This window comes from Macrobrachium nipponense, chromosome 2 (genome assembly GCF_015104395.2).
Source record: "Macrobrachium nipponense isolate FS-2020 chromosome 2, ASM1510439v2, whole genome shotgun sequence".
In the NCBI taxonomy this organism is placed as follows: domain Eukaryota; kingdom Metazoa; phylum Arthropoda; class Malacostraca; order Decapoda; family Palaemonidae; genus Macrobrachium; species Macrobrachium nipponense.
In genome coordinates this window covers 84,564,750-84,590,413 of record NC_087201.1, presented here as the reverse complement: position 1 = coordinate 84,590,413, position 25,664 = coordinate 84,564,750, and the positions used below count along the sequence as shown (strand labels likewise).

Genomic DNA, 25,664 nt, shown 5'->3' with positions numbered 1-25,664 from the left:
AGTGTAGTTTTTCAGAGTGTGTGTGAATGAGGGCTGTAAGGTGAGGATTCCGAAAGCTTCGGTAGATCCTCACACTACTTGTAGTGGGTGTAGAATGGCTGAATGCTCGATTGAGAATACGTGTGACGAGTGTGAGAAATTGAGTGCACAAGAGTGGAAGAATCTAACTTCTTTACTTGAAGAAGTTAGAGAAAGATAGAGAGAGGAAGGCGGCTTATAAAACCCGCAGAATGTCTGCTTCTCATGATTTACTATCTAGTTCTGTAAGCTTCTTCCTCTGATAATCATGCCCATTCTGTTTCAGCCCGTTCACAAATTGCTAATCCCTCTAGTTCTGCTTCGGAAATAGCAGAACTTAGAGCTTCCCTTCAGAAAATGCAGGAAAAGGTCGCAGCATTGGAAGGTAAGGAAAGTGAATGTGGTTCGCTAGTGATATTAGTGTCCCCAGTGTAGTGGAGGGGGCGTCTGGTCGTCTCTGCGACGCTCCCAGGTCTAGACCTCTTCCAAGCTCCCTGGCCCGGAGGAGAAGGAATGTCGAAAGCCGTACGGGGGTTGTGGAGAATCCCAACGATCAGCGTCCCTTCGGCAGAATCGAGCATATCAAATAATTGCAAGGACCGCTATAGGAAAAGCGTCCTTCGAGAGTGCTTTTCTTCGTCTAGTTCGCCTTCTCCGAGAGATGGATGGAAGGAGTCGAAACTTTCCCGTCCGCTGAAGATGGAGTATGAAAGAGCATGAACTCAATTCGAGTCCCGAACGCTTCTTCTGAAGAAGGAGCGCCTTCGGTAATAAAGAAGGCGAGAATACATTCAGACTCTGGGTCTGGAAGGGATCCTAGAGCGCCTTCCAGATCTCCCTCTCCTGGTTCGAAAGACTCCTCGACAGGAGAATATTAATGAATATGCAAGAACAATTAGCCTCGTTAGTAGGAACTCTTTATAAGGAGCCTACTCGTAAGAAAGATGATAGGCTTCCTATTAAAAGATCTAAATACCGATCTCCTGTCGGGCGCGACGCACCCTTCAGGGGAGTTGTCGCACAAGCGGCCATCTCTGGGGGGAGCAATGCGTTAGACAGGAGAGAAGTAAGAAAGGAAGTTACTCCTGTCAAGAGTAGGGCGCCAACCAGAAGCCAGGCTCCGAGTAGGCGCAAAGAGCCAGTACAACATTCAAGATCTTCAATCAAGCGCCAAGAGTTAGCGAAGAGGAAGATCCTGTTAGGAGTAAGAGCGCTTGTGAGACGGAAAGCGCCTACCGGAATCAATACTCCTACTAAACATCAGACGCATTCTAAGGATCAGGAGTATTTGGAAGGACGTGCTCCTACCAGGCGCCAGGATTCGTCGGGCCTAGATACTCCTCCCAGGCGCCAGGAGTATTGAACTGAATACTCTACCCGGCGCCAGGAGTATTCCGAAGCTTATACTCCTCCCAGGCGCCAGGAGTACTCTGGACTTAATACTCCTCCCAGGCGCCAGGAGTCGTATTCCGAAGCTTTTACTCCTCCCCGGCCCAGAGTATTCTGAAATTAATACTCCTACCACGCGCCAGGAGTATTCTGAACAAGATGCGCCTACTAGAAGCCAGGAGTATTCGAGGCGCTCTGCGCCTGCCAAGCGCCAGGAGTATTCCAAACACGTTACTCCTCCCAGGCGAGATACTCCTGCTGTTACATCAGGGCGCATTCCTCGTATGAAGAGCTGACACTCGTTAAGAGACTAAGAGAAGGTCAGAAGAAAGAAGGGAGCCTTCTCCTCCGAGCCTATCAACCCAGAAGATGCCTCGGAGGACGAAATGAAGGAAGGATCTTCTAATTATAAAGTTCTTTCGTCCCTTCTATTGGAGGAATATGGAGACTCTTTGACGCCAGCTGCTCCCCCTTCTCCACGCTCTCTGTTTTCGAGCACGAAAACACACAAGTCTTCCTCTTTCCTTAAAATGAAGCCTGCTATATCTATGAGGAGGGCTCTACAATCTCTTGACTCCTGGTTCAAGAAGAAGAAGGAGTTAGGAAGGACGGTCTTTTGTATGCCTCCCGCTAAACTAAAATACAGGGAGGAGAGGCATTTGGTACGAAACGGGAGAGAATATGGGATTGTCTCTGTCCGTTTCAGCTGAATCAGACTTCTCGAGTTTGGTGGATTCGTCGAGAAGGCATGCCTTGAATGCAGCGAAGGTAACATGGGGGCTTTCGGAAACGGACCACCTCCTCAAGGGACTTTTTCACACGTTAGAAGTTTTTAACTTCTTAGATTGGTACCTTGGGGTTCTGGCCAAGAAATCTCAGGAAAAGGAACAACTCGACCCAGAAACCCTACCCTAGCATCCTCGCCTGCATTGATAAGGCTGTCAGGATGGATCGGCTGAGGTATGCTCCCTCTTTGGTGCAGGAGTTTTAAAGAAGAGGGCGGTTCACAGTGCTTTCCTCACGAAGGCCGTCTCTCCTTCGCAGAGAGCCGCCTTATTGTTTGCGCCTCTCTCTGAACACCTTTTTCCCTCGCAGTTGGTGAAGGATATCGCGCATTCTCTGACTGAAAAAGGCCACCCAGGATCTCCTTAGACAATCCTCAAGGAAGAATAGGCCTGTGGCTAGTGAGGAAAAGAAAGTGGCTTCGCCCAACAATCAGCAGCAGCCCTTTCGAGGAGGTCTTCCAAACTAGATCGATCGCCAGAAGGAAGTCAACCGAAAAGAGGGGCAGGTCTTCCTTCCGTCCCTTTAAGAAAGGGAAGTGAGAATTCTGTCCTCCAGACACCCGTAGGAGCCAGGTTACATTCTTTTGCGAAAGCCTGGGAAGACATAGGAGCGAATCCTTGGACGATGTCGATTATCAAGAAGGGGTATCGCATCCCTTTCAAGGATTCATTCCTCCCTTGACAACATCACCGAGGGGGGAATTGTCCGCCAGATACAGGGACCCTGTTCTGTTGGATACTCTTCGTCAGATGGTGGAACAGTGTGGTGGGACAAAAGAGCAATAGAGCTAGTGCTGGAGTGCAATCCCCGGGGTTTTACAATCGCTTGTTTCTTGTAGCAAAAAGCCTCGGGGGGTATGGAGACCGGTACTGGACGTAAGTGCGTGAACAAATTCGTCGAACAACAGAAGTTCAGCATGGAAACGTCTGCTTCAGTCTTGCAGCACTGCGGCAAGGGGATGGGATTGGATGGCGTCCCTAGACCTTCAGGACGCATACTTCCACATCCCGATCCACCATTCGTCGAGGAAGTACCTTCGATTTATGTTCGAAGGAAGAATCTATCAGTTCAGGGCCCTGTGTTTCGGCCTGTCCACGGCTCCTCAAGTCTTCACAGACGTGATGAAAAATGTAGCAAGACACTTACATTTGAAAGGGATAAACGTCTCCCTGTACCTGGACGACTGGCTCATCAGAGCCAGGTCTCAAAAAGCAGTGTTTGGAGGACCTGTCAACAACACTGGAATTGACAAAATCATTGGATTGATCGTGAACCTCGAGAAGTCTCAGATGATCCCCAGCCAGAACGTGTTTTATCTGGGGATTCAGATGGATTCTCGGGGTTTTCGAGTTTTTCCATCTCAAGAGAGAATAAGAAAGGCTGCTGCCACAGTATTGAACTTTCTAGGGAAAGAGCGCACTTCAGCGAGGGAATGGCTGAGCCTTCTGGGAACCCTTTCCTCGCTCGAACAGTTCTTTCTCCTAGGAAGATTACATCTTCGACCGCTTCAGTTCTTCCTAAGAAGAAGTTGGAGTTGGAAGACAGGTCAGCTCTCGGACACGTTTCCAATCTCGGAAGAAATAAAACATCATTTGAAGTGGTGGTTGATTCCATTAAAGGAAAACAAAGGAGTGTCCCTGCAAGTACGGAACCCAAGCCTGACATTTTTTGTTTTCAGACGCCTCGGAGTCGGGCTGGGGGGAGGGTAAACATTGGGATCCAAAGAAGTGTCAGGCACCTGGTCGGTGGCAGAACAGGTGTCATGGCACATAAATTGCAAGGAGCTCTTAGCAATTCACCTGGCGCTAAAGAGCTTCGAACACATAGTCAGAGGCAAAGTCGTACAGATAAATTCAGACAATACGACAGCTCTGGCTTATGTCAGAAAAAACAAGGAGGGACGCACTCTTTTGCTCTGTACGAGCTGGCAAGAGATCTACTGATTTGGGCGAACCAAAGGAAGGTAGTTCTTCTAACAAGGTTTGTCCAAGGGGAGAGGAATGTGAGAGCGGACAGATTGAGCAGGAGGTTCCAGGTCCTTCCCACAGAATGGACACTCCACTCAGAAGTCTGTCAGAGCCTTTGGCTCCTTTGGGGGAAGCCTCAAATAGATCTTTTCGCCACATTCCTCTCCAAGAGGATAGAAACATTTTGTGCCCTGGTGGAAGATCCCCGGGCTTATGCAACAGACGCCTTTCTCCTGGACTGGTCAGGGATAGACGTTTACGCTTTTCCCCGCCCGTTCAAGATACTGGGGGAAGTAGTCAGAAAATTCGTGGCATCCGAAAAAGGAACCAAGATGACTCTGATTGCTCCGTATTGGCCAGCTCAAATTTGGTTCACAGAGGTGATGGAATGGACGGTGGACTTCCCCAGATCTCTTCCAAACAGAATAGATCTGCTCAAACAACCCCACTTCGAGAGGTCACCATCAAAATCTACCCGCTCTTGCTCTGACTGCCTTTCGACTATCGAAAGACTTGTCAGAGCGAGAGGGTTTTCTCGCCAGGCAGCAAACGCAATTGCTAGAGCCCGCAGATCATCTACTAGGCGAGTGTACCAATCGAAGTGGGAAGTTTTCAGAAACTGGTGCAGGTCGAAGAAGCTGTCCTCTTCCAGTACCTCTGTGACCGAAATTGCGGATTTCCTTCTGTTTTCTTAGACAAGAGTCGCATCTCTCGGTACCGACTATTAAGGGGTACAGGAGTATGTTTTCAGCAGTCTTTAGAAACAGGGGAGTAGATCTAACGAATGCTAAGATTTGCACGACCTCATTCGTTCCTTCGAAACATCAAATCACTTGAACCTAAGGTTCCAAGCTGGAACTTAGATGTGGTTCTTAAATCTCTATCATCAGAGGAATTCGAACCACTTCACACTGCTTCGTTTCGTAACATCACTAGAAAGTGTTTGTTTCTGATGTCTCTTGCAACGGCAAAAAGAGTCAGTGAGTTGCACGCCCTTGAATCAAGAGTTGGCTTCAAAGGAGACTGCAATTTGTTCATTTCAGTCCCTTTTCTTGCTAAAATGAAAACCCTTCGAATCCCTGGCCCAGGAGCTTCGAAGTGAAACGGACTTCTAGTTTGGTGGGCAGAGAGGCAGAAAGATCCCTTTGCCCAGTTAGAGCTCTAAAATTTTATCTGGACAGGAAGAAGCAGTTGGGGGTTGTTCGCAAAAAAGGTCTTTGGTGCTCAGTGAAAGACCCCAAGAGAGCAATGTCCAAGAACGCCTTAGCCTTCTTTGTTAGAAGTGTTATTACAGAAGCTCATAAGAATTGTCCAGATGATTCTTTTAATCTTTTAAGACGTGAGAGCCCACGAAGGTAGGGCAATCGCAACCTCTGTGGCGTTCCAAAGAAATATGTCACTCAAGAACATTTTGGACGCAACTTATTGGAGATGCAACTCCGTGTTTGCTTCCCATTATTTAAAAGACGTGCGAGTTACGTATGATAAATGTTTTTCTTTTAGGTCCGTTTGTGTCAGCACAGACGGTTCTGGGGTAAAGGAGGAGAAAGCACCAATCCTTAAATTGTGTACGTAACCCTCTTGTCGGATGTGTTCTCGTGTTTTCAGTGTATGGGAGTGTCAGTTGTCGCACAGGCGGCCTTCACTTCACTTCATTGGAAGATCGAGTGACATCTGACTATTAGAGGGGTACAAAAATTTTTTATTTTTGTATGTATGAGTTTCGAGTTTGTGGTTGTTTGCTAAGAGTTTGGGGATAACTCTAGGCAATCTTAGAACTAACACGGGTTAGGATCGGGTGATCGGGATTGGTTGTGTGCTCCTTAAATAAATGCGTGTTGTCATATAAGCGGATGTGCTCCCATTGACAAACGCCAGTTAGGTTCTGTCGAGTAAGTGGAAGAGACCCCATCGACAGATCCACAAGAACTCTTGGCCACAGATCACTATCTCGCTAAGGCTCTTGAGATGAAGCAGACTCCTGGGCAGTAGCCACGAAGTCTTCCATCTAAGAAGGTAGGAACTAAGGTTTATTTATACCTACAACATATGTTGTTTACATGTCTAGTCAGTTAGTTAGCTGTCTCTTGCCCTCCACCAAAGGGTGTCAATCAGCTATGTATATATCTGACAGGTAAGTTGAATGTATGAAAATGACATTGTTATGATACAATAAAGTTTCATACATACTTACCTGGCAGATATATACAATTGAAGACCCACCCAGCCTCCCCGCAGGAGACAGGTGGAGAGAGAATCTGATTAGAAAACGGGAATATGTTCCTAGTCCTGCCACCCAGAGCAGGGCGGTAGATCACCTGACCTACCTGTAGCGAGTGCCGCGAAATTTGAAATTCTGTCGGGAACGACGGAGTCTATAGCTATGTATATATCTGCCAGGTAAGTATGTATGAAACTTTATTGTATCATAACAATGTCATTTTTCTGAAGAAGCGCCTTCCTCAATCAAGAAGGCTAGGAGGGTTTTGACGTCTCCTGGCTTTGACAAAACTCCTTCGAGGTCTCCCTCTCCCATTGAAGAAGACACCGGAGAGGCTTCCAAGAGGATTATCCGAGCTGTACAAGAACAGTTATCTGCCTTGGTAGGAGTCCTTTCGAAGGATCCTCCTCGTAGGAAAGACGTGAGGCTTCCTGTCAAGAAGTCTCGTCTTCCTTCTCCCGCCAGGAGTGAGGCTCCTGTGGGACGTGAGGCGTATTATAGGCGTGAGATGTCTTCCGATAGAGAGTCATACGCCGAGTATGAAGCGCCAGACAAGCGTGAGTTTTCTTACAGACGAGAAGCGTCATATAGTATTGAAGCGCCATATAAGCGCGAGCAGCTTAACAGTTGCGAGGATTTAGCCAGACGTGACACGTCTGCCAAGCCAGCAGCGTCAGCCAAGCGCGAGGCGCCAGCCAAGCGCGAGGTTTCAACCAGGCGCGAGGTTTCAACCAGGCGCGAGGATTCAGCCAGGCGCGAGGCGCCAGACAAGCGTCATCCAAACAAGGATATAGCGCCAGAGAGGCGCGAGGCGCCAGCCAGGCGCGAGGCGTCAGCCAGGCGAGAGGTTTCAACCAGGCGCGAGGCGCCAGCCAAGAGTAATCCGAACAGCGATGTAGCGCCAGAAAGGCGCGAGGCGCCAGCCAGGCGCGAGGCGCCAGCCAGGCGCGAAGCGTCAGCCAGGCGCGAGGCGCCAGCCAAGCGCGAGGAGCCAACCAGGCGCGAGACGTCTGCTTTGATTCATAAGGGCTCCGTACACGCTCTTAGCCCCTCTCCTATTAGGAGTTTGTCTCCCGCAGAGAGAGAAATTGGGCAGGAAGACCCAGACCTGAAATTGAATTCTCCTTCTGATCCTTTCTTGCAAGAGGACTCAGAAGACGAGACTCACGGCAGAGAAGGGCTGTAACTAACTCAAAGTTTGACAGCTCTCCTTCTTCAGGAATACGGAGATGCCTTGACCCCTGCCACTCCTTCTCCACGCTCCCTTTTTTCGTGCTCCAAGACACCAAAGTCGTCGGCTTTTTTAAAGATGAGGCCGATGATTTCGATGAAGAGAGCTCTTCAGTCTCTGGATAGCTGGATGCTAACCAAAAAGGAGTTGGTTAGAACGGTGTTCTGCATGCCTCCCGCTAGACTTACGGGCAAGAGAGGTATTTGGTACCAGACTGGGGAGAATATGGGTCTCTCTTCCAGCTTCGGCTGAAGCTGACTTTTCCAGTCTGGTAGACGCTTCCAGGAGACATAGCCTTCATAATGCACGAATAACTTGGGGTCTTTCGGAGTTGGATCATCTCCTCAAGGGACTCTTTCATATTTTGGAAGTCTTCAACTTCCTGGATTGGTCCCTTGGGGTGATGGCCAAGAAGGCCCATGCCTCGGAAGGACTCGATCCGGACGTACTCCTTTCGATCTTGTCGTGCATTGACAAGGCGGTACAGGACGGCTCAGGAGAAGTCTCTTCTTTATTTGGAGCCGGTCTCTTAAAGAAGAGGTCTGTTTTTAGCGCTTTTCTAACAAAAGCAGTTTCTAATTCTCAAAGGGCAGCATTGCCAGGTCTCACTTTTTGTTCCCTTCGCAGTTGGTGAGGGACACTTCCCGTTCGCTGACGGAAAAAGCGACACAGGATCTTCTCCTTCAATCGTCCAGGAAAAGAGTACCAGTGACGGTGGGAGAGAAAAAAGGGTGTTTATACGCCTCTGCAGCCCTCCTTTCGAGGAGGGTCCTCCCTCTAGAGCTCCCTCTAAAAGGAAAGCGACGAGAGGAGAGGTAGAACTTCTTTCCGTACCCTTTAAAAAGGGGAAAGTGAAGCTGCGTCCTCCAAACACCAGTAGGTTGCCAGGCTCCGGGGATTTGCGGAAGCCTGGACTCTCATCGATGCAGACGCTTGGTCAATGTCTGTTCTACAGAAGGGATACCTCATTCCTTTCCTGGACAATCCTCCCCTGACGTCAACTCCGCGGGAATTGTCCGCCAATTACAAGGACCCTGTGTTGAAAGATACTCTTCAACGAATGGTGGATCAAATGTGGGACAAGAGAGCAATAGAGCTAGTGCTGGATCAAAGCTCCCCAGGGTTTTACAATCGCCTTTTCTTGGTTGCGAAAGCCTCGGGGGGCTGGAGACCAGTTCTAGATGTCAGCGCTCTGAACAAGTTTGTTCAGAAGCAGAAGTTCTCCATGGAGACTTCTGCATCAGTCCTTGCGGCTCTTCGCCAAGGGGATTGGATGGTTTCTTTGGATCTCCAAGATGCCTATTTTCACGTCCCGATTCATCCTTCGTCGAAGAAGTACCTCCGTTTCATGACGAGGGGAAGGATTTTCCAATTCAGAGCCTTGTGTTTTGGCCTTTCCACTGCTCCTCAGGTCTTCACAAGCCTGATGAAAAATGTGGCGAGATGGCTTCACCTGAAAGGTATCAGTATCTCTCTGTACCTGGACGACTGGCTCATCAGAGCAAAGTCAGAGAGACAGTGTTTGGAGGACCTTGCTTTGACACTAAACCTGATCAAGACCTTAGGATTGCTCGTGAACCTCGAGAAGTCCCAACTGATCCCCAGCCAGAACTTGGTCTATCTGGGGATTCAGATGGATTCTCGTGGTTTTCGAGTATTTCCCTCTCAAGAGAGACTAACGAGAGGCTTAGAGAAAGTCTCTCTCTTCTTAGGGAAAGAACGTACTTTGGCGAGGGAATGGTTGAGCCTATTAGGGACCCTTTCCTCGCTCGAACAGTTCCTTCCTCTAGGAAGACTTCATCTCCGTCCTCTTCAGTTCTTCCTCAGAAGATCGTGGAACATGAAGACAGGACTTCTTTCGGACAGTTTTCCCATTCCAGTATTGATGAAATGCCACTTAGAATGGTGGTTGCCCCAACTGAAGGAAAACAAGGGTACTTCCCAAGAGACTCAGAACCCGAACCTTGTATTGTTTTCCGACGCGTCGGAAAAAGGTTGGGGAGCAACTTTGGGGAAGAGAGAGGTGTCAGGCACCTGGAATACTCTTCAAGTGTCCTGGCACATAAACTGCAAAGAGCTGTTTGCTGTACACCTGGCCCTAAAGAGCTTCGAGTCTTTAGTGAGGAACAAGATAGTCCAAGTGAATGCGGACAACACAACCGCCCTTGCCTACATTCGAAAGCGAGGAGGGACACATTCGTATGCCCTTTACGAACTCGCAAGAGACCTTCTTTTGTGGACATCCCAGAGGAACATCTCCCTTTTGACGAGGTTCGTTCAAGGAGTAAGGAATGTGAGAGCAGACAGGCTGAGCAGGAGGAACCAGGTCCTTCACACCGAATGGACCCTCCACTCAGAAGTTTGTCGGAGTCTCTGGTCTCTTTGGGGAACTCCTCATGTCGACCTCTTTGCCACGTTCCTCTCAAAAAGACTGGAAGTCTTTTGCTCAGTAGTAGAAGACCCCAGAGCTCTAACAGTAGACGCCTTCCTTCTAGATTGGTCTCATGTAGACATTTACGCATTTCCCCCATTCAAGATTCTGGGGCAAGTGCTCAGGAAGTTTGTGACATCAAAGGGGACGAAAATGACCCTAATAGCCCCCTTTTGGCCAGCTCAAGAGTGGTTCACGGAGGTGCTGGAGTGGATGGTAGACTTCCCAAGATCCCTCCCACAAAGGATGGATCTTCTCAGACAACCACACTTCGAGAGGTTTCATCAAAACCTCCCCGCTCTCGCTCTGACTGCCTTTCGACTATCGAAAGACTTGTCAGAGCGAGAGGCTTTTCTCGCAAGGCGGCAAGCTCGATCGCTAGAGCCCAGAGAACTTCCACTATCCGAGTTTACCAGTCTAAGTGGGAAGTATTTAGAAGGTGGTGCAAGCCGAAGAAGTTGTCCTCCTCCAGTACCTCTGTAACAGAAATCGCTGATTTTCTGTTATATTTGAGAGAGGAATCTCGTCTCTCCGTAGCCACTATAAAGGGTTATAGGAGTATGCTTTCGGCCGTCTTTAGAAATACAGGCCTAGATCTAGCAAATAATAGAGATCTACACGATCTGATTAGATCTTTTGAGACCATTAAGTCTAAGATTACATCTCCCCCTAACTGGAATCTCGGGACGTGGCGTCCTAAAGTTTCTTGTCCTCTGGGAAGATTTGAACCTCTGCATTTGGCCTCGTTTCGTGACCTAACGAGTGAAAATGTTTGTTTCTTTTGTCACTGGCGACGGCTAAGAGAGTTAGTGAACTGCACGCCCTTAGTGATAAAGTGGGATTCAAACTAGATTCAGCCATCTGTTCATTCAAAGATTTATTTTTGGCGAAGAATGAAAATCCTTCGAATCCCTGGCCGAGAAACTTCGAAGTTAAAGGCTTATCGGGTCTCGTCGGCAGGGAAACTGAGAGGTCTCTTTGCCCAGTAAGGGCTCTAAAGTTTTACATGCAGAGAAAGAAACAGTTGGGAGGTTCTAGACAAGGTCTCTGGTGCTCGGTGAAGGATCCATCAAGACCTATGTAGCCTTTTTTGTCAGGAACGTCATTACCGACGCTCATAAGGCTTGCACGGATGACTCTTTGAAACTCCTGAGAGTGAGAGCTCATGAGGTGAGAGCAGTAGCTACATCTCTCTCTTTTCAGAGAAATATGTCACTAAAGAATATCTTGGAAGTGACATATTGGAGGTGTAATTCAGTGTTTGCTTCTCACTATTTAAAGGACGTTCGTGTGACCTACGAAAAATGTTTTTCTTTAGGTCCTTTCGTGTCTGCGGGCACAATCCTGGGTACAGGAGCTAACACCAATCCTTTAAATGATGCATAAGTCTAATAGATATGTTCTAGACTTTCTGCTGAGCAGGTGCAGGTACCGCACGGGCGGCCAGTCACTTTCGTTCAGTAAGGAACTTGTGATATCTTTTATTAGATGAGTATCATAAATTTTTTTTTAGAAAATTAATATGTGTGCGTGTGCAATTTGGATCAGAGTTATGGTTGTTGTGAAGAGTTTGGGGATAACTCGGAGCAATTTTTAATACTAACATGGTGGTTAGGATCAGGTGGTCGGGATTGGTTGTGTGCTCTTTCATAAGGTGTGTTGTCATATAAGTGGATCAGCACCCATTGACAAAGTCCTTTCAGGCTCTGCCGAGTAAGTGGATAAGACCCCTTCGGCAGACCCACAAGAACTCTTTGCCATAGATCACATATCTCGCTAAAGTTTCTTGAGGTGATGCAGACTACTGGGCAAACACCCACCAAGTCTACCACCTATCAGGTAGGAACCAAGGTTTTTTTATATACCTACAACATATGTTGTTTACCTGTCTATTCCATAAATAGCTGTCTCTTACCCTCCACCAAAGGGTGCCAGTCAACTATGTATATATCTGACAGGTAAGTTGATTGTATGAAAATGATATTGTTATGATACAATAAAGTTTCATACATACTTACCTGGCAGATATATACGATTAATGGCCCACCCAGCCTCCCCGCAGGAGACAGGTGGAAGAGAGAAAATATGATAGAAAACGGGAATGGTTCCTAGTCCTGCCACCCAGGGCAGGCCGGTAGATCACCTGACCTTCCTGTAGCGAGTGGCGCTAAATTTGAATTTCTGTCGGGGACGACGAAGTCTTAGCTATGTATATATCTGCCAGGTAAGTATGTATGAAACTTTATTGTATCATAACAATATCATTTTTCTAAGTACCCAGTTGATGTGAACGGTGACACGGAGGTCGGAGCTCCCATAGTTCTTGAGATGGCGGCAGTGAGGCGCTATACGTCGCACCGACCCCATCGCAGGAATTTTAAATCAAACCAATCCTGTATCAGGTTGACCCAGGTCATTCCCAAGGGACATGGATTAATTTACTACCAACCAATATAAATGCGTCTCATGGATATGATTCATACACCCATACCTTCTCTCATAAAATTCGTTCTTTCCGTGGTTCACCGCCATCATGGATAGAGCACACGAAGTATTGTTCCCTAAAAGTGTAACAGCAGACAAGTTCGATAGCTATACTCATGTGTATATTAGTAGGTATTGTGATCGAGTTTCTACACAACACCGACAAATTTATGAAGTGGTTGGGGCTGTGGGATACGTAACCACCAGGAAGTGTAACATCAAGGTTATGGTACTAACCTAACCAACCTAACCTAACCTAACCTAGTAGCCCCCCTTAAAGGAAAGCAAGCTTATAGTAAGTGTAACAAGTAGGATTCGGCGTCGTAATAGCAATACTAGTAATAGGTGGATTTTGGCTATGCAACGGCTCCATTATGGGTTTATCGCTTTATTTCAGCTTGTATCTGGCGTTTCAAATGTCATAAATAAGAGGAAATAACACAGCAAAACCTTCCAAGTGTTTTACCCCACCCATAACCCCGCTTTCCCATTGGCCTCCCTTACTGTAGGATAGAGTTCAAAGGTAAATTACAGGTTAATTAGAGCCGGCCAAAAAAATATAACTTCAAATTCTTGTTCAGGAGGTAAAATTCTATAAAAAAAACGTCAACTGCCACAGTCTAGTTCGCCGTGGTATACAGGTTTAGATCTACCAAAACTTGATTTAAACGTCACATTTTTATTAATATTTCTTCTAAATCATTTATTTTTAACAAGTTTTATTAATTTGACCACTAGTTTTCCCTTAGGCTTATGCAGGGTAGCTCTAGAGCCCGTAGCAGAGGCCTACCTGTTATTGGGTACGATAGTAGGCATCCCTAAGCTAGATGAACCTTATTTAAGGTTGTAACTCTTAATTAAATGATTAATTAACATTTCTAGGCTATAAATTAATTAATCATAATTGCTTTTTGTCTAGTTGTAGGCCTATCCTTACGTTTTTGGGAGATATAGGGCTAGACTAAGCCTGTACGTTAGGCTATGATTATTTTCCCTCGAGCTGAAGTAAGTAAAATTAAACTTAGGTTTACGTTGGTGCACACAACGAAGCATAATTCAAGCGCGCTATCTTAATATTAAGCGGAATGGGCCTATGTTTAATTCTAAAATACAGGCCTACCTGGGATATGCAGAGAATTTATGCCTGGTTTTGCCTGCATCAGCCAAATTCTGACGTCGGCTAAGCCAGGCTGTCGACAAATAGTGCTAGGTCGCCTTAATTCGGTCATGGTAGCCTATGGCTAACGAATAGCATAGCCTGGTAATCGGCCTAGTTCAGATCTGTAGACTTATCACTGGTAAGGGTATTAACGACTCAAGGGTGCCACTAGCCCAGGGTAATGTTGTTCCGTTTCAACATTGGTAAATAACAGCCCTAAATAATGAAGTGTGAGGCCAAACTTACTCTACAGCTTAGCCCAGGGGACCTGGGTGGGGTTATTACATTGCGACCTGAGTCATTAATTCTAGGGACTCTTTTTGCCAAAAGACTCTGGACTATTTCAAAAATTCTGATTTAAATGTAAGATTAAGGCAACGGCTGTGGACGACGGGGTGAGCATTTACAGGTTAGACTGATATGTATGTATATTTTTGTGTATATTCTATAATTATCTGATTTTTCAATGTATTTTATTATGGTTATGTCAAGTTTTACATCATACCAGACAGTATATTTGCTTATTATAGATACCATGAGTTTATTGAGTTCCTCTGCCAGCGTTTAACCCATTAAACGCCCGGAACTGGACGTATTTTTACGTCGACATTTTTTGTCCCTCTCCGGATGGCCGCCTAAAACCCTATTTTTCGTCGACATTAACAAAAGTTTTTTTTAAAATTCGCGGAAAAATACTTTTAGGCCTACCAGCCGAAAACTCTTGAATCACGCGCCTTGGGGGATGCTGGGAGTTCACGGATCAAGGTTGTTGTTTTGTTTACAATCGTTACGCAGGCGCGCAAGCGCGAATTTCTTTCTTGCCGCACTAAAAAGTATCTGTGGACACATCTCTGAAATTATTTCGTCACTTTGACATAATTTTTGTACCATTTTAAATTAGCAGTTACATAGAGTATTATATATGAAATGTGCGCATTTGTATGTAGAATACAACAAAAAAATACTCATGATTGTAGCTTTTATCAGTTTAAGATATTTTCATATAAATAACGATAAGTGCCAAAATTTCAACCTTCGGTCAACTTTGACTCTATTGAAATGGTCGAAAAACGCAATTGTAAGCTAAAACTCTTATATTTTAGTAATATTCAATCATTTATCTTAATTTTGCAACTAATTGGAAGTGTCTAGCACAATATTTCGATTTATGGTGAATTTATGAAAAAACTTTTTCCTTACGTCCGCGCGGTAACTCTTCCGAAAATAATCATACATGCGATTGTGGTAATGTTTGCACCATTTTAAATTAGCCGTTACATAAAGTTTTATATATGAAAATGTGCGCAATTTCTTATGCACAATACAACTAAAAACAACCCATGGTTGTAGCTTTTATCAATTTTGAAATATTTTCATATAAAAAATGATAAGTGACAAATTTTCAACCTTCGGTCAATTTTGACTCTACCGAAATGGTCGAAAAACGCAATTGTAAGCTAAAACGCCTATATTCTAGTAATATTCAAGCATTTACCTTCATTTTGCAACAAATTGGAAGTCTCTAGCACAATATTTCGATTTATGGTGAATTTATGAAAAAAATAACATTTTCTTTACGTCCGCGCGGTAACTCTTCCGAAAAAATCATACGTGCGATTGTGGTAATGTTGCACCATTTTAAATTAGCCGTTACATAACGTTTTATATATGAAAATGTGCGCAATTTCATGTATAATACAACATTAAATAGTTGAAGGTTGTAGCTATTCTCATTTCGAAATATTTGCATATAATCACGATAAATAGAAAAAAAACCACGTTCGGTCAAATTTGACTCTACCGAAATGGTCGAAAAAACGCAATTGTAAGATAAAACTCTTACAGTCTAGTAATATTCAGTCATTTATCTTCATCGTGAAACAAATTCGAAGTCTCTAGCACAAATTTAAATTTATGGTGAATTTTTTAAAAAAACTTTCCTTCCCTCCGCGCGCGGATTCTCCGCCACAAATCTCCGAAATGCGTAAGTCCCATTCTCGGAATATTTGCCTCCTTGTTTCATTTATTAGGCAATTTCATAGAGTTTTATATATGAAAATGTGCGCAATTTCATGTAGAATAAAACGAAAAATATTTGAAAGTTGTAGCTTTTCTTATTTCCGAAATAATTGCATATAAAAAAATATATATATAAAAAATTCGACATTCGGTCATTTTTAGCTCGTCAGATATGGTCGAAAACTGCATTTGTAAGCTAATATTCTTACAGTATAGTAATATTCAATCATTTGTCTTCATTCTGAAACATATTGGAAGTCTCTAGGACAATAGTTTAGATTTATGGTGAATTTTTGAAAAAAAGTATGTGTTTACGTAAGCGCGTTACGAAGTCATGCATTATTTTGTGATAATATTTTCTCTGTGTTGCTTTTATCGTTTTACAATGTGTTATATATCAAAATGATCGCAATTTAGTGCACATTACAACGAAAAAAAAGTAACTTGTTACCTTCAACCGTTTTGCGCACAGCGCGATTTGAATACAATTATATATGAAATTTCGTTTTTGCGCTATCTATATCGCATTATTTATATATGATAATGATAACTTTTTTTCATTTCTGATGGTTGCATACTAAACTTCAAGCAATGACAAAAAAAGGAGCCAAAAATGAACTCTTAATCTTGAAAACTAAGCGCGCTGTGATTTTTTGAAAAAAATATTTTTTCCGCTTACGCGCTCACTTCCAAACCCCTCCGGCATACGGGAGTCATTTTTTTATTTACTGCTCCGGCGTTTAAGGGGGTTAACCTCATGTTAGCATGTATTTATATTGACCAGAGTTAATTATAATATTACGTTTTTGCATCGGATATCACATATGATATAATATATCAAACACATTATTATGTGTTTACAGGAGACCTAATGTCTAGGCAGACTTTTAATGGGATTAATTATTGAATTTCGTTACCGGAATCTTAGGGATTCGGGTACAGGCAGTCCCCGGGTTACATCCGTTCTTACACAACAGTGTAAGCTGAAGAACTGTGTAACCCGAGACATCAACGAAAATCGAAAGAACACCTGTACCTTTTGATTGAGCTCTTCATCGTAAAAACCTCAAAATTGTTACCATTCGGCCCTTTTTGGAGCCATGTTAAAGTTCCAGTCTTCCGTCAGACTGGCTGCATAAGGCCTGGACATGGCTGTTATCCGGGAAATAATTTTTTTTAAAATATATTTGAAGAGCAATGTAACCTTGGAATGATGCAACCCGGGGACTGCCTTAACATTTGAAACAAGTCTTAAAAGATTATTTCGTTGCTAAAGTTACATTTCTCTCTCTTAAAAGGTATTGCTGCTTGCTACTGCTAGTCTTGAATCAACATATTTATCTTGTAATCTTGTAAATGAGCAGAAAAATATAACGAACGTTGATTATATGTCAAATTAAGGATTATTGTTTTGATAGGCTACTTTAGGTTCACATGTTAGTATAGGTTTAGGCTACAAGTATGGGTTTATGTTGCAAGTACTATATGGTTAAGCTGTAAGTATAGGGATAGCCTGCAAGTATAGGGTTAGGCCTCTTTACCTGTCGTAGTCGTAGTAGCATTTTTGTAAATGTGAAATTAAATGTATTTTTGTTTTAGTTGTTGTATCATATAATTGAGTGTTGCTGATTGTATCATTTATGAATTGTCTGTAACATTTCCTTTTGCATTTTTTATAATTTCAGTATGGACCTCAAGTAAACCAAGTTGCATAAAAACTATACTCTGTTTTTTTCCATCTGTCCAACCACCTGTGTTGTTTACGTATGGTAACACTGCGTCCAGGGCTTTACATAGTTACGCTATGTATAAGTTTTAGGTAAAGAAAAGAAGGATATCTGGGTGTACATTTGCAACTTTAAAGTGTTTTAGTAATTTACAGTATGCGAATTATACCATTAATATTCGAAATTAATGTTGAATGTAAGCTAAATGTAACTATCTAAAGCCCGGGACGCAGTGTTACCATGCGAAAACACTACAGGCGGATGGACAGATGGAAAAAAACAGAGTATAGATTCTGTATTCTTAGTTACAAATATATTACTGAAATTTGTCAACGTGAATTTTAAAATTGCAAAATGTCAAGAATTTGAACTCTAGCCAATTTTTTTTTTTTTTTTTTTTTTAACAATAGGACATTCATGCAAGATGTTGTTGCAAACTTAACCAGTACGTAAGCATTATTGTGTAGTGTGTATGTAACTGTAAGGGGAGGGCAACCTCTGAGGAATGTTTTGATAAGTTATCCCATCTCGTTGAATTAGGAATCCCAAAATAGCTTCATATACTTATTCCCATAACCATACAAATGAAGAGTTTTGTAATTCCTCTTAAATTTTCGTTAATGAAAAAGGCATAAAATGATTTACAGAAATAGACTGAGAACTATTATATATACACAACTTAAAACACCAAGGACCTACTTACCATGTACACACTACATACACCCAAGTTTACAAGGTGTAGACAAATCTACACCTCGTAGAGTGAGTAGTACACCCATCTCGTGCTGGTCACGTGTCCAGTTGGATACTGTGGAAGAAATATACCTGCCATTAGAACCAACCTGCTCCTGCTTGGGGCTATGGGTCTAGTGTCTCCCCTCCACCCTTCTCCTACTCCTGCTCAGCAATCCTGTCCTGCTTGAGGCACTGAGGGAGAAGTGGCCCTGCTGATTATTCTACTGAGATAGTAGGAAGTGTGGTGAAGGGGGAACCCTTCTCTGCCTATGTAGGAAGCTTATTTATTTGTTTATTGATTGATTGATATGTTTATTTATTTTATAAGAGAGAGAGAGAGAGAGAGAGAGAGTGTGTCATTGTTTTGGGATGTATTATTCTCTCTCTCTCTCTCTCTCTCTCTCAAAAACCGGTACAGTGAAAGGAATAAACTACAATAAAAAAAGATAATTTATACCTTTTGGGGCACATACTATTTCACCTCTCTTGTAATTTACACTCTCTCTCTCTCTCTCTCTCTCTCTCCTCTTTCCTTCTCTCTCTCTATCTCTCTCTCTCTCTCTCTCTCTCTCTCTCTCTCTCTCTCTCTCTCTCTCTCTCTCTCTGGTAGGCTCATAAAAAGTAGCATGTGTTAGAAAAACCTCTCGTACAAAAGACGGAGTTTTAAAAAAAATTAAAAAGTTAACCTTGACTTAATAAGAATATGACCTGCTACTTTCCGAAAGGTAGAGTAGCATAAGTAGCACTCCCCTTCCCCCATTAAGACCCCCCAACCCCCAAGTAGCATCAGAGGTTCAGAGCCGAGAGTTGAACTGGTATGTAGTCTCAAGTCGCCCCTCAGAGCGATTGGATATCGTTCGTTAACATCACCGAGCCTACATATTGTCGGCGTTCGTTTCCGCGGGTTTTTGGCTTCGCTTAGTTATTCGTTCATTGTTTTATTATTATTTATTGTTTGAATCTTTTACCTACGTTTAAATCATGCCGGAAAAGACCTCTCCGGTGAAGGACTTCCTCGCAGGCGGTGTGGGCGGGTCGTGTACAGTCATCGTGGGCCAGCCTTTAGATACGATTAAGGTAAAAGATTGCAAGGTTTCGAACGAGGCCTTGGCATTCGTAAGATGTCAAAGTCTGGACTGATAAACTTCTAGATTATTATTATTATTATTATTATTATTATTATTATTATTATTATTATTATTATTTATTAATCTCAGGCTTATTTTAAAATTGACCCTGTTCGTGTTTTAGGCCTTTTATAAACATTTTTTTTTAGTGAAATCTATAATAATGTTTTAGTTATGTTCAATATCGGCCTATTTTTAAGTAATTCACATTCTTCAAAGCAGCTCTCTCTCTCTCTCTCTCTCTCTCTCGTTTATCTGATAAAAAGATTAAGAAATTTGAAGGTCATTGTACCTGTGAATGTGTGCAGGTATATGTGTACTTTATACATATATATACTGTATACACGTGTTTTCCCGTAATTGTGTATGTACACGGTATATACAAACATTCATACACATATTTACTATTATCAAATCATTTATGGATTTAGTTGACATTTCTCTAATGGGCAAATATACAATTATTACAAATTAATTTAACTTATTATTTGTTATAAAATTGTAATTACCAATTCAGGTTTTTAAATATATATTTTGTACTGTATTAGATTTTGAAGTCTGAATTATTAATTTTTTTTTTTTTTTTTTTTTTTTTTTTTTTGCGCCGCCATGAAAGTCGAAATTGATATCTCATGTGATCAGCTGATTTGAGTGAAAGTTGCCAACTAGTTAATATAATACTTTTATTTGGGAAGTAAAAAGTATTTTTTTATATTTAATTTCTTAGTTTTGGGGATTATATTATTATTATAGGGATCAGATCCTTATAAGTGGGATGTCCAGGAGAGAGAGAGAGAGAGAGAGAGAGAGAGAGAGAGAGAGAGAGAGTTACCGTGCACAAGGAATCATTTTGGGGAGATTTTTAACTCTACCTATCTCGGCGCCACCCCCCCTCCCCCTCCCCCTCTTTACTTTTAGGTTGAGGGAGGGATCATTCTCTCTCTCTCTCTCTCTCTCTATAAGGGAGTGGTTTACTTTGGGGAAACTAAGTTGACTCTCTCTCTCTCTCTCTATAAGGAGTGGTTTACTTTGGGGAAACTAAGCTCTCTCTCTCTCTCTCTCTCTCTCAATGCACACACAGTCAGAAGTCAGCCTCAATAAATCTTGTGGCGCAGCAACAAAGGGTAACACAGCAATCAGCAGCGGAGGAAAGTGAAAGCAGTTGCGGTCAGCAACAGTGGGTATACGAGTGCAAGAATTATAACCTTTTTGAAGACTCGTCTTTTACGTTCTGTTTTGCTCTGGTGTTGATGGAGGATAAATCTCTCTCTCTCTCTCTCTCTCTCTCTCTCTCTCTCTCTCTCTCTCTCTCTCTCTCTCTCTCTCTTTTCCTCCTCCATTTCTGATTATCTTGATGTGGCACTGTATCAGCAGTGCCAGTGACCTCCTGGGGGTCAAATGAGGTCAGACGGGGTCAAAGTCATTTTGGCTCTTGAACTGGATAGAGAGAGAAAGAGAGAGAGAATTGCCAAGACAAAAAAAAAAGTTTTATTCTAATTGGGACACAGTCAGTAGACTTGGCAGAGGTTTGCCATCCATTTTTTGCAGTTTTGTCTGTTTGTTTGTCCTCTTAAGAGGTTTTTTTATTACCTCCTGAGAGGTAGGAAAAATTTTATTCAAGCTCCTTTGGGTAACATTATGTAATTGGAAATTAAAATAAAACTAAGTAAAAAATGCTAATCGAATTTCAGTGGTCTCTGTATAATGCTGTATGAGCATTATGAAACTTTAACCACGGCCCAATGGTGGCCTGTCCTATGTCGTGCTAGATGCACGATTTTGGCTAACTTTAACCTTGAATAAGATCAAAACTACTCAGGCTAGAGGGCTACAATGTGGTATGTTTGATGAATGGAAGGTGGATGATCAGCATACCAATTTGCAGTCCTCTATCCTCGGTACTTTTGAGATCTGAGGGCGGCCGGAAAAGCGCTGACGGACAGACAGCGCCATCTCGATCGTTTCCTTTTACAGAAGACTAACTAGGTAATTGCAAATATTTTTAATGCTCAGAGCCATCGCTTTTTGAATAATTCTTCTCAAGACTTTTGAAACAAAGTCTTATTTCAACTTTTGGATATTCCAAGTCATTTATTGGACTTTCCCTTTCAGGTGCGACTGCAAACCCAGCCCAAGCCAGAGCCGGGTCAGAAGCCTTTGTACCTCGGAACATGGGACTGCGCGTTGAAGACCGTCCGCAACGAAGGTTTCTTGGGGCTCTACAAAGGTGAGAATATTGTTGTTTTGGGGTAGATTTGGCGCGCAGGTTCTTTTTTACACGCGAACACACTACATTATGTGTGAATTGCCATTTTGAGGATTGTTAAATTTTGCATGCAAGTTCTCTACAGTATGTGTGAACTGCCGTTTTTTTTTTTCTGAGTGACATTAAGATAACTGTGGTAATATTACAGGTACTTCCACGGTTGTAATTGCCTTTATATTTTTAAAATTCTCATTTGAACAGGAAGGTGAAATGCTCTCGTGCCTCCCTGATGAATGTACAAATCATGACATGTTGGGCTTCAAGTCATTTATAGTTTAAATAAAATTCACATTCAACCAGAACTAAATCTACGAAATTACGAATTTATAAATGTAGAACGTAAACTGTTGTCAACAGGAATGGCTGCTCCACTCATTGGCGTGACTCCCATGTTCGCCGTTTGTTTCCTCGGCTTCGGCATCGGCAAAAAGCTGCAGCAGAAAGACCCTGACGAGGCCCTCACTGCCGTCCAGCTCTTCAATGCCGGCATGCTGTCGGGCGTCTTCACCACAGCTATCATGACTCCGGGGGAGAGGGTCAAGTGCCTTTTGCAAGTACGTATGTAGCAACACAATATAATGGTTTATTATCTACAGTATATTTGTTGTTAGGTGTTTTAAGGCAGTACTAAAGGTTTTTTTCAATGTGATTTCATTTTTCAAGTGTATTGCTCTCTGTCCAAGTATAGCCTTCATGCTTCTATCCTTGCCCATCATTGAAGATAAAATGTTTTCTTGCCTCCCTGACAAATATACTAGTTATGGTTCATTGGGATGATAATGGAATATAAAAAGAAATCTTTCTCAGAGTACCAACAGGAGATCCATAGAAATACTATGCTATTTGCAATTTACCAGATATAGAGTGAATGAAAAACAGTTTAGTATTTGCCATAACTGGAAGGAAATATTTCCCAGAGAGGTTGACTAAAGGACAAAGAATCAGCTTCGTACTTGGTGGGTTGTAAATTTATGTTATGAAACCTTTATATTTATGCAGTTTTATTTACCTCAGAAAATTTGTACTTTCTTAGCATTGTATTGGAAGCTGGTTTTAGTAGACAGATAATTCAGAATAATCAGATAATTTCTCTGGAAGTCAGATTTGAGATTCAACATTTTTCTCTGAGAGAATTAGATTGAACTTTGTTTTTTTTCAAGGTTCAAGCTGCAGGCACAGGCCCGAAGCTCTACAACGGACCCCTTGACGTTGTAAAAGTCTTGTACAGAGAAGGGGGTATTCGTAGCATATACAAAGGAACCTGTGCTACTCTTCTCAGAGGTATGGCATATTGACTTCTTTTTTTTTTACTGCCATCAGCGCATCTCACGCAGCGCACTGTAGGCATTTCTTAAGGTTCTTTGCAGCGTCCTTCCAGCCCCTGGCTGAAACACCTTTCATTCCATTTACTGTACAATACCTCCATTCATATTCTTTCTTCCGTCTTACTTTCCACCCTCTTATTACAGTTGTTTCATAGCTCTGCTGTGAGGTATTCCTCCTGTTACACCTTTCAAACCTCTTACTTTTCAGTATTCCAGCACTGATCAAACCTCTTACTTTTCAGTATTCCTTCTCAGTGCTGAATGACCTCATAAGTCCCAGTGCTTGGCTTTTAGTCTAAATTTGATATATTTTATTCTTTCCATTATGGAAGTCAGTTGTACCAAATACAAAATAAATTATCAGACCAAAGAAGCCCAGTTGTATTAACCCTTGCCAAAATCTTGAAGTAAATTCAAGTCACGGCAAGAATCATTGCTTATACATTATACAATCTTCAGCTCTCTATGGTTTAAGGTGTCATCAGCATATATTTCCTAGCAGAGGGACGTTACACTGCAAAAAAATATTCATCGGATATAAAAAAAGCTCATTTTTACTCCGTCTCTCAGATGTCCCAGCATCGGGCATGTACTTCATGACTTACGAGTGGTTGAAGAGAACACTTGCCCCCGAGGGGAAGTCGGGCGATTTAAGTCCGATGCGTGTCATTGTCGCCGGTGGATTGGCCGGCATGTTTAACTGGCTTGTGGCTATTGGACCTGATGTTCTGAAGAGTAGATTGCAGACAGGTATGTTACATGTCTGTTTTTTTTTAGAAGTTCATACTTGTAATATAGAAGTATAGATGCTAGTTTAGAGTTTCACAAAATGAAATGCACTTATAAGATTGCTATAGCAAGGTAGTGGCCTTGGATTCGAAGTGTTTTTACACTTTCATTTTATGCCATCATTTGCAACTAGAACATTGTTAAACCCACTTGTTAGACAGGTCCAATCGTCTTTGTATGACTTGAATCATGTCTTACTCTGGATGTTGATTATTAAATCTGTAATGTCGATATTAGCCTCCACCATACACCTAACTCTAGTTATTTGACTTTACATTCACATCCTATTATACCCAATTCATATCATGGCAGTAATATAGTATTTCAATAAACAATTTTAGTATCGTATGTCATTCTGCTGTTAAGAGTTCCATTGATATTATTATTCACCGTGATGTTTGTGTTTAGGATGTCATCTAATTTTTTGCTTTCGTTTTTCATCGTGGATCATGTAGCGCCATTGGCTTGGGTGCTCTGATCATCCCACAGGGCCATAGATTAGATTTGTTTAGGGAGGAGTCTATGAATGACAAGGCTGGACAGGAGTAGAATTTTTGTTTCTTGTGCTTTTGATTGGAAAATTCAGTAAGAGCTAGATATATCATATATAGAGATATGTATTCTTATATAAAAGGTATTTTTGTATGATCGTTTGTGTGTATAATTGCTGTTTAGGTAGACTTTGATAATGCGTATAGAAGTTTGTACATTTATTTTTCTGTTCTGTTGTGGAATAGGTTATCTGTTATTCTGATCAATATTATGTAGTACTATATTTGAAAGATATATACCAGCCATTACGTAAACTGGGGTCTCTTAATAGTTTTACCCATTTAAGAGTGTTTGTTTCAATGCCTTACAGAAAAAAAACCACACATTTTTTTCGTATATAAAATCGCGACAGTGAAAATGATCTATCTTTCGTGGCAGTGTGGGAATAAAGAGACTTATGAGATTAAAACATGTAATAATGAACCTTTTCTGCTGGGTAATGGAATGACAGGTGCCTGCGAGCTGTGACAGAATATTATACCAAGGAATTGGTATAATATTTTGTGTCCCAATTTTAATTGGCCAAGGGAACATAGAGTATGGTAGTATAGCAGTCTTATCATGCCTTCAAGGGAATGTTTTGATGTTTTGTCTCTGGAGTAGAGAGTCAACCTTATGACACCCAAACACAGTTGCAAGCTGGAAGTAAGAGATTGGTATTCTTCCGAGGTAGGAGTGGACTCGATGCAGTTCTGTAGTGACTGGGAGAAGGAAATAGCTTTTGAAATAGAGTAAAAGTACTGTAGTACTTCATACAGAGGTCAGTCAAATTATGATTTTGACCAGGATGTGTGATCTACAGTGAAGCCAGTGCTTGGTAGACCTTCAGGACAGATAACTCAAGGCAGAATGTGTTGCTTTTTTATCAAGCAAGGCATAGAAACATGAGGACAGATGAGAGGGAAGTGTATTTCTCGATTGTAAGGTATTCTTTTAAGTGTCTCATCATGGATAGGGAAGAGAAGCCTACAATGACGAGTGTCTTGCATTCTTTAAAAGTCTGCAAAAAATATCGGGTAAGAGGGAGAGAAAGGACGGAATAATTCAGGGATTCTCATTTGTAAACTTGTAGGGTGTGAGATTGAGATAAGTTCAAGAGGTTCGACAGTTTGGTTGGAGATCAGATGGGATGGATAAAAAGTAAAATAAATCAGCATTCTGAAATAGAATTTAAGGGCAGAATTTCTATTGAACTTTTGCATGGGAGAGATTTGAACATCTTCGTTGTAACTTTGAGGTTCAACCAAAGTTTAATTATTTAATTGTGACTCTTAAAGTTAATATTCAACTGTAATTTATTTTTTTCTGACAACACCTTCCAAGTTCCACAGTGTCTGTACATTAAGACTGTGTCCAGTCTTGTCAGTAAGTGTAGGCTCTCTTTGCTCCTTTAAGATTTTATCTTTGGCCCAAACCACCCTCCCTCCCCTCTCTCCTT

At 42.3% G+C, this 25,664-nt stretch overlaps 2 protein-coding genes across 3 annotated transcripts in view; both read left to right on the top strand.

Annotated features, from left to right (window-relative positions):
• Window positions 1–25,664, top strand: part of LOC135220747 (uncharacterized) — a 671,524-nt gene that overhangs the window by 159,476 nt on the left and 486,384 nt on the right. The gene's annotated exons all lie outside the window — the stretch shown is intronic.
• LOC135220745 (mitochondrial carnitine/acylcarnitine carrier protein-like) overlaps window positions 1–25,664 on the top strand; it is a 38,253-nt gene that overhangs the window by 9,161 nt on the left and 3,428 nt on the right. The window contains exons 1-5 of one of the 2 annotated variants that reach the window (XM_064258194.1): window positions 18,989–19,244; window positions 21,407–21,521; window positions 21,918–22,114; window positions 22,721–22,841; window positions 23,456–23,635. In XM_064258194.1, the coding sequence (XP_064114264.1) occupies window positions 19,149–19,244; window positions 21,407–21,521; window positions 21,918–22,114; window positions 22,721–22,841; window positions 23,456–23,635 (709 nt within the window). In that variant the 5' untranslated portion in view covers window positions 18,989–19,148. Of the gene's footprint in view, window positions 1–18,988; window positions 19,245–21,406; window positions 21,522–21,917; window positions 22,115–22,720; window positions 22,842–23,455; window positions 23,636–25,664 lie in introns of those variants that run through there. The other variant, XM_064258195.1, reaches the window with a different exon arrangement.